At 33.7% G+C, this 16477-nt stretch overlaps 1 protein-coding gene across 2 annotated transcripts; it reads right to left on the bottom strand.

Annotated features, from left to right (window-relative positions):
- Positions 1 to 2099: 2099 nt before the first annotated feature.
- Positions 2100 to 8864, bottom strand: LOC124927258 (protease 2). Of its 2 annotated transcripts, none has more exons than XM_047467647.1 (12): positions 8403 to 8864; positions 7120 to 7286; positions 6789 to 7011; positions 6568 to 6712; positions 6286 to 6486; positions 6077 to 6211; positions 5438 to 5569; positions 4944 to 5317; positions 3738 to 3957; positions 2858 to 3051; positions 2452 to 2765; positions 2100 to 2361 (listed from the first exon to the last, which is right to left on the bottom strand). In XM_047467647.1, the coding sequence occupies exons 1-11, from the start codon at positions 8786 to 8788 to the stop codon at positions 2555 to 2557; spliced, it is 2388 nt and encodes a 795-aa protein (XP_047323603.1). In that variant the 5' UTR covers positions 8789 to 8864; the 3' UTR covers positions 2100 to 2361; positions 2452 to 2554. The 2 variants fall into 2 exon arrangements, with proteins under 2 accessions (XP_047323603.1, XP_047323604.1); XM_047467648.1 differs by having other exon boundaries at positions 5438 to 5566.
- Positions 8865 to 16477: the final 7613 nt, after the last annotated feature.

Here is a 16477-nt window from a genome sequence, read left to right as displayed (position 1 = left end):
CAGTCTAACTTAGTAAGAGTTAGACGTACCCGTCTAATGGTTATTGTAATTAGACGCAAATCTAATTCTATTTGACCAGGCGATCTAATAGATGTTTTTCATTAGAAGGAGTCGACTTATATCATTAGACTGATTTTCTCAAATCCGTCTAACTGAAATACGTCTAATGCTCTATTTAAGTAGTACGCTTGAATCTAACATTTCTCCTACCCACGTGCTATAGCTGTACCCTACTCCTGCTCCACTTTCCAGTGAAGATTAATACAACAGCTATATGCATCCAATCAAGGAATGCCACGTAAGAGAATTTTCCTCACATTACCCGTTTTGCAGGTACATCCCTGATGGAATATTCGGCGCACTACCAGTTCGGTACGACCACGATCCTTGTGCTCAGAACCTGCTGTGTACAATGGAGGCTTTCCAATGGAAAAGTTCCACGTATCATTCTTGAAGATTCGACCGTTAGTTCCTGCTCAGTATTTAATCAACCCTAAGGACAATGGACAGATCACCTTACCAACCCTTAACAATCTTGAGCTTTTGCAAAAAACGAACAAGCATTCTGATTTTGCAGAGAGAGAGTCTACTCAATCATCTTGTTTACTGAACTTATTCTATGAAGCCTCTTTCTGATTGTACTGTGTGTGAATCGAGAGAGAGATAGAATCAAAACACCATTAGCTGAGTGATTTTCTTCATCGTGTAATTGAACAAAAAGTGTTCTGTTCAATAGTGAGCTAAGTGTGTGTAAACTGTATTTGATTCTCATCATATTATAGTGAATCCTTCGGTGGTTGGAAGAAGGAGTGACGTAAAAGAGTTTCTCCGAACATCCATAAACAAACTGTTGTGTTCTTCATTTCTGTCATCTTTTCATATTTCATCTTGTGTTTCAAACCCAAGTAAACAATTCCACCTTGAATTTGTTTCAAGTGTTTACACAAGTTTGCGTAGAATAGAAAGAGATATTAATCCCTAACAGGATTTCTATCAAACCGTTTTTCATAAGCCAAACCGTTTTTCATAAGCCTTCATCTTTAGCCAGACCCCGTCTCTAACGATAAAGCCGATCCTATCATAATGGTCTTTACTCCTAGCATTTTGACTTTTTAGAATATATATTTTTACAGGACATTTATTGATTTTTCTTTATTATATTTATCCTAGTGTTAAGGGTATCCACATTTGTGTGATTCTTTTGATATACAGTAGAAACTCTATAAAATAATACACTTGAGACGACCAAAATTTATTAATTAATCGATAAATTAATAATTATTAATTTATATTTTAATTTATATTTTATTAATTTATAGTAAAATACTTCGTTTACCAACACTTTACAAAAAAAAATATATACATATAAATGTAAAGAACAAAATAAGAATAAAACACACAATGTATAAATTCTAAAAAAAAGCCTCATACACATGTATCATAAAATAAACATCCATAAAGTTCTTCGAAAAATGTCAAAACATTTGAAGTGTTCAGAAAATTATGAAAATCGATACTTGTGTAAGAAATATTTTTGTGATATCTGATATATTAATTTGATATTTTTTGGATAAGTAGGTTGAAAGATATGATAATATTGAGAAAATATTTAGTGAACAAAATATTATTCTTACATTTAGTGAACTATATTAATATTATAATTATATACAAATATAATAATTAGTATTTAAATGTATTGATTATAAAAACTAAAATTTGTAAATTAATCTAAAAGTTAAATTAGTTAAGTTTATTTAAGCAAAAAAATATCAAAATCAAATAAAGGATTAAAATTCATATGAGATTCCATACTTATTCTAAATAAGTTATAAAATTTTATAATATCTTTAAATTTATATGAATATTTTTTAATGTTAAAAATTATCTTCAACCTAAGACATCATAAATAAAAAAAACATGACATTTGGTCTTTAGAAATATTCTTGTCAACCCACAATATTATGCACTTGTAACTTGAACTAATATATTATTTCGACCATATTAGCAATGATTATATAAAACACTTTCATTAAATAAAATAAATATTTGTTTCAACCCTATTGGATTATTTAAAACACTTTCATATCCTTCATCAAACCAGCAAACAAAAATGGTTACTTTACAACTCAATTTGAGGCATACTCTAAGTTACATGGAAAAAGTTTTGCCAGAATCTCTAACAAATATAACTCATTCAATAATCATTTTCAAATCCCTAGTCCCTTGACTCTTTAAATTATTGCAAGATTACAACATTTACTGTTAGTTCTCATACAAAGCAATCCTTTAAAGTTGTTTGGTCCATGAGACTTAAACTCATGATCATGGACATCAAAGTTCAAACTACATACTTCAGGACATCTGCAAGCAAGAGATAGATGAAATAAAATCAATACTAACAAAGTTAACTGTTCATGAAACAGAACATGAAAACAGCAATAATAATGTTACCTATGAGGAAGCTTTTTTTTGCCCTAACCCTCTTGAAGAAACAGATGCCCAACAACTTTCTCGCAATCAAAAATCCAAAAACAAAAGGTTATCAAACAAATTCTCATTTGTCATCATCATCATCTGACATCCCCATAGCTTTCATGAGAAAGGCATATTCATATGCTGTTTCCTCACATTGACCTAATCGACCTCCTTCACCGAAATGCCCTCCTCCGCTCATAATAGTCTTCAAGATGACTGAACGAGAACAATTAAAACACATAGTTTCTCGAACTTTAGCAACCCATTTTGCAGCTTCCCAAACTCCAACCCTGAGACCGAACAACAAACATGTTTCCAAGAGTTTACTCAAGTTTGACAAATAAAATTCAACAAATAGAGTTGAATGCAAATGCAAAATTACCTGGAGTCATGAAAAGATGATGTCACTAGTACTGAAGGTAAGCAATCTCCTTTAGGGATGGTGTCATAAGGTGAATAACTTAAAATATACTCCATGTTTTCTTGTATCTGAGGATTCCCAAACTCTTCATAGTCCAAGATAGTGAGTGGTAAACTGGGATCTAACAATGTATTGCATATATCAAGAAAAGGAACCTGCCATGAATATGTAAATGACACTCAATGAAGATATTGTTACACCTCATTGACAATAAATTGGCTTCATTTGGAAACACTCTTTCATCCAGTTTTATCAAATATCCCATCCCATCCCCTTCTCTAATATCTAATCTTCTTTATTGAAAACCCTAATTTATTATCAATATTATTAGTTGTTACATTGATATCAGAAGATGGGGATGGGAATACAGACTCACACTATTCATTTCATTCATGAGGCTACCCTAGATAATATTCATTTATATAGTGATAATAACCTAAGGATATACTCATCTACATACTAGTCTATAGTCCTCCCGCACACCATCAATTTGCTCATGACATAATCTAATCTAGATTCAGATCCATATACACCTAAAAAGTAAGGCAACGACGATTTCCACCCTGAGGCTGCATCTGATTGGGTCAGTGAGGACTAAAAAATTTCATTGTAATCGAACGGTTGGATTATAGGCCGGGGACATTTGAATGATGCATGGTTTCCAGTGTATCCCAACCAGCCAAACAATTTCATATCAAACATATATGAATCTGTATTCAGAAATTCATTGGCAATTTTCACAGCCAAATATAGATCCAGATACAAAATTGTTTCCAAATGAAGCTACATATAAGTAAATGTGAAACAACAAAGGAAGTAGTCTAGTGGGTTATGGAAATACCTTCAAAATGGCAGCCCGAAGCAATCGCGGATACATATTGATTGTTGCCCCTACAGTAATGCCTCCAGCACTATGTCCAATAGCACTAAGCTTTTCTTCATGAACATAACCTTCACTAACCATGTAATTGCAACAAGCAACAAAATCATATATGGAGTTCAATTTGCACAATCCACGCCCAGATTCATGCCATTTAGGATCAATACCCCCACCACCACCCCTGCCCGTCAAGAAAATTGAGAATTAGCATTCTCTAACTCAATCAACTGGAAACCACAACTCATATTGATACTATAAGTGTTGAATACTACTACTTGAAATTGTTCCAACCATACAAAATGCAGCTATGTCATATATTCCTCCAGATTTACAATTGAAACAATAAAAGGAATTATAAGTTAATACTTAATATATGTTCTAAAGTTAGACGCATAAACATCAAGACAGGCAACCTCTGAGGATGAAGATTTTATTATTATTTTGTAACGGGACAGCTTTTCGTGCACCTCCACTAATCCCTGGAAGAAGTTCACACAATAATCCACTGCCACGACACTTTAATCTCATGCTTTTAATGAGAATAGAATTTAAGACATTAGGATAGTAAGCCCCTTAATCCTAAGGCAGGGTCTCTAAGCATGAAGATTTTGATCATTAAAAAATGAAAGTAACAAACCAAACAATGATAAACCTTGAAGACTCATTTAACTCTGTGGTAGAGCGCAAAACTCATGTTCACATGTGCATTTGAATCAACCATTTAAATCCAAAAACAGAAACTTCATCACATCATAGTCCAATGAAGAGCCGTTTCCAGTTATGCTGGTAGTTATGCCAGCTCACAATCTGTTATAACATAATGTGTAGATGCCATATATTAAAGCCTACAAATATAATATAAGGCTGCCAATGATAGATATGAATTGAGTATAATAAAGTTGCAGTCTCCCTCATCTCTCTTAGATTTCTCTGCAATTCTCATCTAATGGCTTAGGCAATTCACGTTTCTATCTCAATAGTTATATAAACCATATCTATCATAACATCCTTCTAGGAATTCAATGATGTGGGCAAAACCTACAATTTAACTCGTATAACATGTACTTTACAGGGTTTTTAGTTTTTAAACATAAATTTTGAACAAGTTGCGCTTTTAATCCATCATTGAAAACCACTAGACGAAGGAAAGATTAGGTATAATCTAACCTTACATCAGCAAAGGCTATCACCCAACCTCGATCAAGCAAACTTAGACGGTCTGAACACCAGTTTTTGTCTAGATCTTCTCCGTATGCGCCGTAGCAATGCATAAGCCCAGGACGTCCATTCTTTTGATTTGCCTTTTTCGAGTACAGGACTGTCAAAGGAACCAAAACACCATCATGTGAACGAACCTCTTTTCTTTCATATACCAAAGCATCAGAGAAGTCTCTCCACATCTGCAACTGATCAGTTACCCTATGGTTCTTTTCATCTGAGCCATTTAGAAGCTTGTGAGAAGAAATATTCGCAACCTCTTCTTGTTGCACAAAGGAAAATGTTTGCCTTGACATGTCATAGTCGATGATTACATCAGGCATCTGGATTTGTGAAACAAAAAGATTGACAGTCAAAGACATTTAGTATAAATAAAGGATTTTTTCAAGTCATAAGGAACTGGTTAGTTGAAAGAAAGATGAAAGAAGCAACATTTGTCATACCACAGGAGACGAAAGAACCACACGATATTTGGAGCTCATGAAATCATGATTTGAACCAGGAAGGATTCCACATATTTCCGATGGCTGTGGAAACCACCAAGGATCTAGATCATGAATACTCTTGTGTTCCTGCTGAAACAAGTAATACGCAAAAAAAACAAATGAGTATTTCAAAAACTAGTATTTTGTTACAATCACAATCAACATTAGCAAATCGCCAAAGTAAAAACTGAGAGTGATTTTCTGCATTTAGTATGAAAAATGATATTGAATTATTGTAAACTTCAAATGGCATAAAAAAAAGTTTGTCAACTTTTTATATTTGTAATTTTACCCTTACTATACGAGTGATGGGGGTTGGGGAGTAACGACAAGGGTAATTAGGACATATATATATATATTTGGACTTAAGAACGTTTGTAAGAATAGACCTAAATTTGAGCCAAATTTTTGGATTGTGGTCCAGAAATTTATAGTGATTACAATTTTAAGGAAAATGTAGATTCTTTGTTTTTTTCTATCACTAAAATTCCCATAACAAAAACAAAACAACAATATTTTTCACAATAAAACATAATATGCTGCTCTAACAAAATAAAAAATCTATGACTTATGAAAAAAGAGAAGAGATTAAAATACCTTATTACAGACATCAATAGGCATTTTGACGGAACAAATCTGGGAAGAGCCATTTATGTCATAGGAAAGAACAAGAAACCCATTGAAAACATCCATATCTTGCAAAATAAGGTCTTCGCTTTGTGTGATGATAGTCTAATCAAAAGCTGCAAATAGTGAGATAATCTCCGTGTGAAGGATATTTAAAGAAGTAAAGAAGAACGGTTTACCTCCCAATTATCCGGATTTTCAACTCTGCACCTAGCCAAGCAATAACTTTCACTAGGCAACGGCTTTTCCTCATTTAAAGGTGCATTTGTCAGAATATAGAAAAAGCCACCATAATGCTCCAAAAATACTTTTACCCCTGAAACTCTTTTTTGGAACCTCCTTATTCCTTCCTGTACATTGTAGGCATCTAATACATAGACCTGCATCATGAGAAAGATGTAAACTTAGAATCAATCATATAATGAATAGGGCAAAGAAAAATGACAAATACAAATGCTTTCCTCAGAAGAAGTTCTCGAGTTAGAGTTTATGGTTATAAACCTGCCATCCTTTGTGCTTGTGATGTCTACACAGAAGCTGGTATTGTCCTCCGTAAATATTGGGATTTCTTTTATAGGATCTGATCCTATTCTCATACATCGTACACTGTACAAGTGATAATTGAATGAGACGGAAAACATAAATGAATATTGCATGCATAAAAATTGTAATGTTTGCTTGCCTGCATGGTCGTTGATTCCCATCAGTTACAGTATAAAATAATGTAACACCATCCTTAGCCCATGCCAAGCTTACAACTCCATTGATTTTAATATTGGGAAGTACTTGAAAATTACTAAGGTCCTTAATTTGAAGCATGAAGTTCTCATCTCCAGTCCAATCAACAGTGTAAGCAAGGAAGTTGTGATCTGGCGATATACGGCATGTACCTACATGAACATACCCTAAAGAAGAGCATATAGATTGACACAGTCAAATGTGATGAAAAATTATAGGAAAAAATGATAGAACTTGAAATAATGATTTGTGAATAAATCTAGATAGGAAGGAACCATATTGTTCTGCAATCTCATTCCAGTCAAGTAAAATCTGTTCCTTGCAGAATCTATCTGGCATGTAGTGCTTGGCAATCCTCTTCAACCAACCTTCCTCTTCACTGGCTAACAACCGACACAGAACTGGAAATTCTTTACCTTCTGGAATGTACTGGTAGTACAACCTATTGATGTCAATGAAAAAGTCAAGAGGGAAAAAGCTAGGTTTGTACAATAATTAGTCATCATACTGTTCAGAACCACCAATCTAGAACTCCATAAATAATTGAACTGAATTTCAAATTTGTATCAATATGATTAAAACAGTTTTTGTTTTAATGGGAGCATAACAAATTTTAGCTAAAGAAGTTCATATTAGGTTTGATGAAACTACCAATATACATTTCCATGTAAGTCTGTAAATAGACACTCACTTTGTACAATTTATGTATCTTCATTCTATAACAAGACTATACATCTATTTTAATTTTTTTTCATCTGATTTTGTACATGGTATAAGGGCAGTAGTTCTGATTTTGGAGTCCTCTGCTGCCTCTGTCAATGGTGGAGGCTTGCAAAACTGAATCTGTGAATAACAATAAAAGACGATGAACCAACTGTATTGGTTTTTGAAGTGCTAATACTTGGAAACTCATCCTCCTTTGTGATGTTGTTGATAGTGCCACTATGTGTAGCCATGTTTGAGTAATGAATAGGAGAGAGTCGACGTGAACCCCATTTTGAAACACATTTTGAATATGTTTTTGTATATGGATCCAGATCCAGATACAAAAGCATAAATTTAATATCATCTGACTAAATTTAGTTTCCAAAGGTATATTTTATATTTGGATTCAAATACAGAAACAGAAAGACAAACAAGTGTTTCAAAATGGGATCATTTTCTCCTTCACTGTTATTGGTTATCTTCACCGATGCTGCATCTTCTTGTTGGATATGACTTTTAATTCATCTCCCAACCCCAATTGCTCATGTAGCCTCGCCAAGGAATTGGTTAGATCACCAAACATATTTTGTTTGTCAAAATGGGTTTTGTTGAATTTCACCAAGTTCATCTTAAGAAAGGAATGATGAAACTACCAGCATCTAAATAGGCACTCAAGTACAATTTATATATCTCCATTAAAAAGTTAAAATATTTCTCTAGAACAAAACTTCTGGGTTATTTTCATTTGATTTCCTACAAGGACATTCCACAATCTGGAGTATAAAACAACGAAATCAACAGCAATCAAACTAGAGAGAAAGCGAGTGTAGTGATTTGATCAGAACGAACTTACCAAGGACCCCAACGTTCAGGAGGGGTGGAAATCTTTGCAGGCATTAGGCTTGTCATTTCTTCAAACAGTTTGTGCTGCAATCGATGGGTGTCGTCCATGAAAGCTTTGGCATAGGAATTCTCTTGACTAAGGTAGCTGGTGAAATCAGGATCATTGGTATTCCGCATCCAATGATAAGGATCTTCCCATGTTCTTCCATTACACGAGACTGTAAAAGGGACCTTCTTGGGAACAGGAGGAGTTACAGTGTGGGAGAAAGGCGGAGAGTCTGCTCTACAGACGGAGGAGAAGGAAGAAGAAGACACCGCGTTGCATAACAAAGAGGGTGAGTATCGAAATGGCTTTGTAGTTGATCTAAGTCTCGTAAGGAGACTGCTTGTGGCCATGGATTGATTGATCCCCTGCAGGATGAGCACAGTGCCGGCCGGCGGCCTGTATATTCCGTTTCCGGCACTAGTTACATAGGTTTTTTAGAGCAAAATTTTTAAATGTATAACCCTTTTCTATTGGAAAAATTTGAGCAAATCATGAATAAATTAAATAGCGCTTGTAATTTTTTTTTTTTTCTTATTCCTATTTTGTCACGGATCCTCTTGTTTTAATTTTTAATTTTTTTATTTTTTAAAAAATTTTAATTATGAAATTTTTTGGACGAAAATACCCCAGTTGCGTTACGCAATCGCATCACGCAACTTCAGTTGCGTCACGTAATCGCGAGACGAAAAAAAAAAATTTGAAAAAATAAATAAATTCTGTTACGTCACGCAAAAGTATAATTGTCATTAAAAAAAAAAAGGATCAACAACCCCATTTATTTATATTATGGGTCGCATTTTTTTTTTATTCAACCAATCTATAGGTCCTTTGTTCAAATTCCCCTTTCTATTACTACTGCTTTTACAAAAAGAATTTGATGCATTTTGAATTGTTTTACTTTTTTTATATTTTATTTTCATTGAACTTATATTTTTTTTCTACTTTTTAAAATAATTTTAATTTAATCTTAAATTATAGTTAATTTGATCAAAACAAATTGACATTGTTTCAAATTAATTTAGGTCTTAACTTGTTTTTGCTCATTTTAGATCCCAAATAAATTATTCTTCACAAAATTCAACTTAGTTAATTTTTTTATTAAATTTGACACCAACTTATATGATTAGTTATGTTTTAATTAAATAAGTGATATATATTATTTATTTATTATATATCAATTATGTTACAAATACCATACCAAATAAAACAATTCAGGATCTTCTTTCTCAATCTTCTTTGTCCAATCTTCTTTCTCCGCTGGTAAACCAATTAAAATGTTTTCAAATTTTTTATTATTAAAATTCAATTGGTTAAAAAATAAATCTAAAAAAAATTCAACTCGTTTGTAGTCCTATTTTTTTTCTCTTTCTTTATCTTTCACCATCCTTACTTAATTCTTGTTTCACATATATAATACTTTTTCTCTCCAGAGAGAACGTCGTCATCGCTATGGTGTACAAAAGACCATTGTTGCTCATGTTTTTCAAATGCATCTCTCTCAAGCTCTCGTCGTTTCAAGTAAACATTTTTCAGTCTAATATTATCTTTATTTTGTCCTTCTCGTTTTTTTTATTTGTTTATTTGTGATGATATATGATATTGTGAAAAATGTTGAATCTTATTTAAAATATATGTAAAATTAATTAAAACGCTTAACTAAACAACTTCTTATGAACATAATTTATTGAAGCTATTGAAAGTGAAGAATTAGAAAGAGGACAAGTAAGAATGGAAATGGGGGAGGAGTGACAATGTTTTGTTTCATAGTGATGATGTGAGGTGTCTTGTGTTGTCTTCTTCGAGCACTTCTAGATAAGATAGAACATTGTTCTTCCACTCTCTTTTATGTTGTGCATTTTGAACTCTCTAATTTGATGAAATTGTTGAAAGATCGAATATTGTTATGTCATATATGGAAGAGATTATGTTAAGTATAAGAATATAAACTTATTAAAAGTTTTAACAATATAGTGTGATGAACATTAGTACATCAGTTATCGTGTGATGTTCGCTTCACATTAAAGCTGTTAAAGCTGTTGTACATCAGCTCTCGGGTGAACCGCACTTCACATTAGAGCTTTTGCACAACAGTTATCGTGTAATGCGTACTTCACATTAGAGTTATTGTACAATTATATAATTTATAATTTTAAAATATTAATATACAAATATAATAATTCAATTTTATTTTATATTTTATAAGGCTTAATTTATTATAACTCAACCATTATTAGTTTTATTTATCAATAATAATAACATAATATTTTGTATCAAAAATATACAATTATTATAATGAATACATTTAAAATATCAATATAAAAATATTCGAAATCGGAGTGGTAGCCTCCATTCAAGTGCCCACCAAACCATGGTTCAATATTCTTCAAAAATATTTGTCCCATTTCCGAGATAAGGAATGAAGAGCCCTATGCTAGTATTCCGCTAACTATGCTTGGATATCTAATAAGCTATACAAACGATCTTTCGATGGTCAAAACATATTCTACGTTGATGGTCCTAAAGCACGACGGATCATAGAGGAAGTACACTTTGGAGTATGTGTTCCACAAATGAATGGACTAGCTCTTGCCAAGAAAATACTTTGTCTCGGGTATTATTATCAAAATATAGAGCAATAATGTGTCAACTACGTAAAAAGATGTCACTAGTGTCAGATCTATGCTGATCTAAAACATATCCCAACATCTTTGCTATATAGTATGACATCACCATGACCTTTTTCTACATGGGGAATTGACGTCACTAGTAAAATATATCCCCATGCATCAAATGAACATGAGTTCATACTCGTAGCTATCGAGTATTTCTCTAAATGGGTCGAGGAAACGTCTTACAACATTCTGAAATCTACTCAAGTGGTAAAGTTCATTTGTATCAATATCATTGCTAAATATGGAGTACCTCATGCTGTTATTTTAGATAATGGGAGACACTTTCAGGGAAATGTTTTATCATTGCTCAAAGAGTTCAAAATTGAACAACACAAATCATCGCCCTATCGACCCCAAACTAATGGCGCCGTCGAAACGGCTAACAAAAATGTGATTATGATCATCAAGAAGATGACCAGAACATACAAGGATTGACATGAAAAGTTATCATTTGTCTTATGGGGATATCGTACGACTACTTAAACATCGACAAAAGAAACTCTTTTTTCTTTAGTATACGGTATGGATGTCGTACAACCTATTGAGATTTAAATCCCTACATTGAGAGTCCATTTGGAATCCCTCATCATTGAAGAAGACTGGACAAAATCTCGATATGACCAGTTGACGTTAATGGAAGACCACAAGTTAGATGCGTTATATAAATACGAGTTTACCATAAACGATTGGTCGTTACCTTTAATAGAAAGGTCAATCCCATGAAATTAAAAGAAGGTGATCTGGTGCTTAAACGATCCCAAGAAATATTATACCCTAAGAGAAAGTTCCGACCACGATGGGAAAGACACTTCCTAATTAAGAAAATCATCTCTAGGGGTGCAATTTTCCTATCTATAGTTGAAGGTGAAGAGTTTATTTCTCCAAGAAATCTAGACGCACTGAAACGATATTATGTGTAATATCAATACGTGTAAGAATGACTCACAATCCAGCCTTACCAAGATTACGACGGCTCCCAATTTAGCCTTACTATGATTACGAAGGCTCCCAATCCAGCATTACTAGGATTATGACAGCTCACAATCCAGCCTTCCTAGGATTACGACGACTCCCAATCTAGCCTTACCAGGATTACAGCGACTCACAATTCAGTCTTACAAGGATGACGACAACTCCCATTATAGCCTTACTAAGATTACAATATCTCTCAATTCAGACTTACCAGGATTACGACGACTCATAATCCAGCCTTATTAGGATTACAACGGCTCCCAATCCAGCCTTATTAGGATTACAACGGCTCCTAATCCAGCCTTACCAAGATTGTGACGACTCTCAATCTAGCCTTACTAGGATTACGACGGCTCACAATCCAGCCTTACTAGGATTACGACGGCTCACAATCCAGCCTTACTAGGATTACAATGGCTCCTAATCCAGCCTTACCAAGACTACACGACTCACGATCCAGTCTTACCTGGATTAAAATTGATTTAGTCCCTAGCCTCGAATGGACTAATCAACCTTGTATAACTATGTCATCATAAAGGGAGAAATACGTGAGACTTGATTCTTCTAAAGGAATAAAAAGAATATATCAAAGACAAAAGGAAGATACATAGGCATCCTATATTTAGTTCTGGTCTCAATAAAAAAATAAATAAATAAAAGCAATTATCAATTCCTAGTTTAGTCTCACCTAAATTCTGAAGACAATAGGAACCTTGGTTCTTTCTACCACCCGGTGACAAGGATTTTAGGAAATAAGTAGGGGAAAAATCCAAGAGCTACTTTGTTAATCAAATAGTGATTAATCTTCCGAATATGACCCCTAGTCCCAAAAAACTTTAATTGATGGATATCCTTAATAAGCTCATTATCGTGCTCTGAGATTATCCTTCTATGGAAGACTTTTAAAAAAAGAACTAGAATAAACCCCCCCAAAAGTCAAGCCAAAGCCACAATTTGAGAAATGACCTCTCATTTCCCTTTTGTACAATAGAAAAAGAGATCTAGACTTAAGGCTTCAAAAAAAGAGAGATATATACATATATGTATAATATGTATAATAATATACGATCCCGTATAGGTTGAAAAATCATCATTTATGCTCACTCGAGCGGCTGTCCCGATGACTATCGCAAGATAAAAACGTATCGATTCCCTATATATACCCTAAGAAACCAGAAAAATTAATATGCTCCTGTGTAGGTTGAGGTGTTAAAATAACTATTTATGCTCACTCGGGCGGCTGTCCCGATGACTATCACAAGAGAAAAACGTACTGATTCCTCTAGATATACCCCCATAAACTAAAAAAAGAAAAGAGAATTCCTGAAGCCATAAAGTTGAAACTCTCTCTACAACTATACCAGGAATAATCAAACTTTCGAAGAATTGCGGCCCATGGAAAAAATAACTAAAAATATCATTGAACTAGACACCACGTCTCGGTCACCTTCCTTGCGAGTTAAGAGTTTGGATAATTGTCTACAGGAGATTGAATTTATCATCTATATCTAAACATAAAAGAAAAAAGAACCCGGGTTCTTTAATCGAGATAATCTCTAACCAATTGCAGAAATGCTCGTAGCTTAGCCCCGAACACATTTCAAATCCAAGTGTCCATGATTTTTGGATAGGATCAATGTTTCTTCTGCTTTTAAATAATGTTTATAACAGAATCGGAAATAGTCCATTCCCTAGAAATGACAAAACAACGATCGATGTTTCACCTAGTTGTGAAGGACACTTCGTAAAACTAAGTGAGAAAAATATTATGTTGAAAATACTCCCTAAGTGATAAAATTCCCCCCGAGAATCGACAATTTTAACCTAGCAGTGAAGGACATTTTGTCATACTAAAGTCAAAGCTCCCCTCAACATGATTGTAAGCATTAAAATTTAACTTGCCCTATTTGAAAAATTATATTATTATGTTTAATAATATTAAAATAGTATTTTGAATTTTTATATTCAAAATAACTTGAAAGAAGGAATTAAAACCTAATTAAGGATTAATTATTGTGATAATTAAACCTTAATTAGGAAAAATTTCCAAAATTCCAAAATTATTTGAGGATAAAATATTTGTATATATTTTACCCAAATTAGACCAAGGAAGGGGTTAAAAATATTTAATTAGGATTTATTCATGATTTATGTTTAATTCATGACTTAAACCAATTAAAATACCCTAAAATTCTCAAAAATTCCGAAAAAATAAAATATGATCATAATTTTTATTATGATTCTAGAAATATATTTTGTGAATTTGTTGACGAAAAAATGGATTTAAAAGGAATTAAATTCAAATTTTAATAACCTTTTAAATAAAATTTAAAATTGCATAATCATGTGTGGCTGATTTTATGTCTAAACTTTTCAGCAGGATCCTGGACCATCAGATGAGCGCCCAGATCTCATCCGACAGCCCAGAGCGCGCCAGAAATCCAGCTGTAGCAGAACCACGCGCGCGCGCCCGCACCGGATCAACTAACGGGACAGACTAACACCGTTAGTCAACTAGGCATACCACTGACGGAACTAGACGGAATCCGGCGTCCCGTTACTAAAAACGACGTCGTTTTGTTCATCTTCTTCGTTGGGACGCAAGGGTCGCTAGAATCGCGACCTCGCCGGTGAGTTTCTTCTAGAAGCTCTAACTTCGGCTACAGGCGATCAAATCCGTTGATTTTTTCACCCACATGATCCCCTCGTCAGCGCCTATGTTTCCCCCTTATCTAGAAGCCTTATCTTCCCCGGGATAAGACTACCACGAATTAGGGATAAGAATGACAACGATCAAAGACAACTCAAATTGATATTCTACAGCTGACATATTCACCCTATAAATACTCCCCTACCATCCTAATACCAATCCATGAAACAATAACTGCAAATTACACATCAATTCGCCTCAATCGAAGACCTGCAATTTCCGGCCAAGAACAGTTTTCTACAAAACCTTCCCCGGTGAGCCAAGCTTTGATCCAGGCTTCTGGATCACTTCCAATACTGCCCAGGAATGTTTTCCAGTTGTTGGTATGATTCTAGAAGCCTTGATTTTCGATTTGTAATTCAAAATTTTGAATTTCTTCAAATTTTCTTGTTTGATCACTTTGGTCGTGTTCTTATGCTTGATTGCGTGATATCTTTGTAGAGAATCATTATATATATCACGTGTAAGATTTTTGTTGAAAGAAAACCGATCAAATCAACCTAGAACAGAATTTTGCAAAAATCAGTTTGAAAATTGGATTTTTTGAAATATTGTGTTCTTGATTTAAATCTGGATTTCTTGATCCAGATTATTGTTATATATGTTTATAAACATGTTTGAATCATTTCCATGCAAATGTAATCAAGTTTTGATCATGTTTGATCAAAATTGAAATTTAAGAAAAAAAACATGAAAATTTGAATTTTAAAACTTTGTGTTCTTACTTTTAATTTGATTTTGTTGGTTCAATTAGTTGTATTACATGTTTGTATACATGGTTGGATGATTTCTAAGTAACTGTAATCATGTTTTGATCATATTTGATCAAATTGAAATTTTGGAAAAAATGTTAAAAAACTGGATTTTTGAAATTTCATGTTCTTGCTTCTAAGTTGAATTTGTTGATTCAATTAGTAGTTATACATGATTCTTAATATGTAGGGATGAATTCCAAGTAACTGTTTCACCCTTTTGATCATGTTTGATCAAATTTGGTTTTTGAAAAAAGATAGATTTTGATTCAATTTTCAAAAACTATTTTAATGATGTAATGATGTTCTTGTTTTGAAATTTCGAACCAAAACAAGAACACAAGGCCCTGAAATTTTACCTTAGGACCGAAAAAAACATGCCAGGACCGAGCCGTGCGACTGAGGAAACCGCCCAGGACCGTGGCGCCCGACCGAGAGAGTTGGCTTAGGGCCGACAAAACTAACCTAAACCAAATTAACCTAGGACAGACCTTGCCACTTGACCTAGGATTGACCTTGAGACCTAACCTAGGACAACCAATTAAGCCTAGCCTCATCTTAGCCTAGGCCAAACCCTAGCCCTAACCTAGGATCAAACCCCCACTTAGCCTAAGACCGTTACAACCTCTCAAACCCTCAAACCCTACTAAACTCAAATTGATAATATCGGACTCGAACTTAGGATTTAATCCTCGTTTGGTTCCAATTTTCAAAAATCCAAAACTATTCTGGAACCAAACCCCCATTTTCTAAAAAAAATGGTATTCTTAAGGTGAGAAAGTAACTCTCAAGATTCTATGGGATATTTCTCAAAGAAAATGTTTTGTTAAGGCCTTGTTTGATTATACTCTCTAATATCTTTTTCTGATATTTTCAGGTTTTGTTAAATCTGATCATCAACGCAATATGTACACACATTCTTTAAATAATTTT

Source organism: Impatiens glandulifera, chromosome 2, assembly GCF_907164915.1.
Source record: "Impatiens glandulifera chromosome 2, dImpGla2.1, whole genome shotgun sequence".
Classification (NCBI taxonomy): domain Eukaryota; kingdom Viridiplantae; phylum Streptophyta; class Magnoliopsida; order Ericales; family Balsaminaceae; genus Impatiens; species Impatiens glandulifera.
The sequence above is the reverse complement of the archived record's forward strand: the minus strand, read 5'-3'. Positions and strand labels throughout refer to the sequence as shown.

Coding starts and splice junctions, on each gene's coding strand:
- LOC124927258 (XM_047467647.1), bottom strand. CDS start 8,788: ATGGCCACAAGCAGTCTCCTTACGAGACTTAGATCAACTACAAAGCCA. Junction 7,012..7,119: donor TGAGATTGCAGAACAATATG/GTTCCTTCCTAT, acceptor GCTCTTCTTTAG/GGTATGTTCATGTAGGTACA. Junction 3,958..4,943: donor ATAGCCTTTGCTGATGTAAG/GTTAGATTATAC, acceptor CTTGACGGGCAG/GGGTGGTGGTGGGGGTATTG.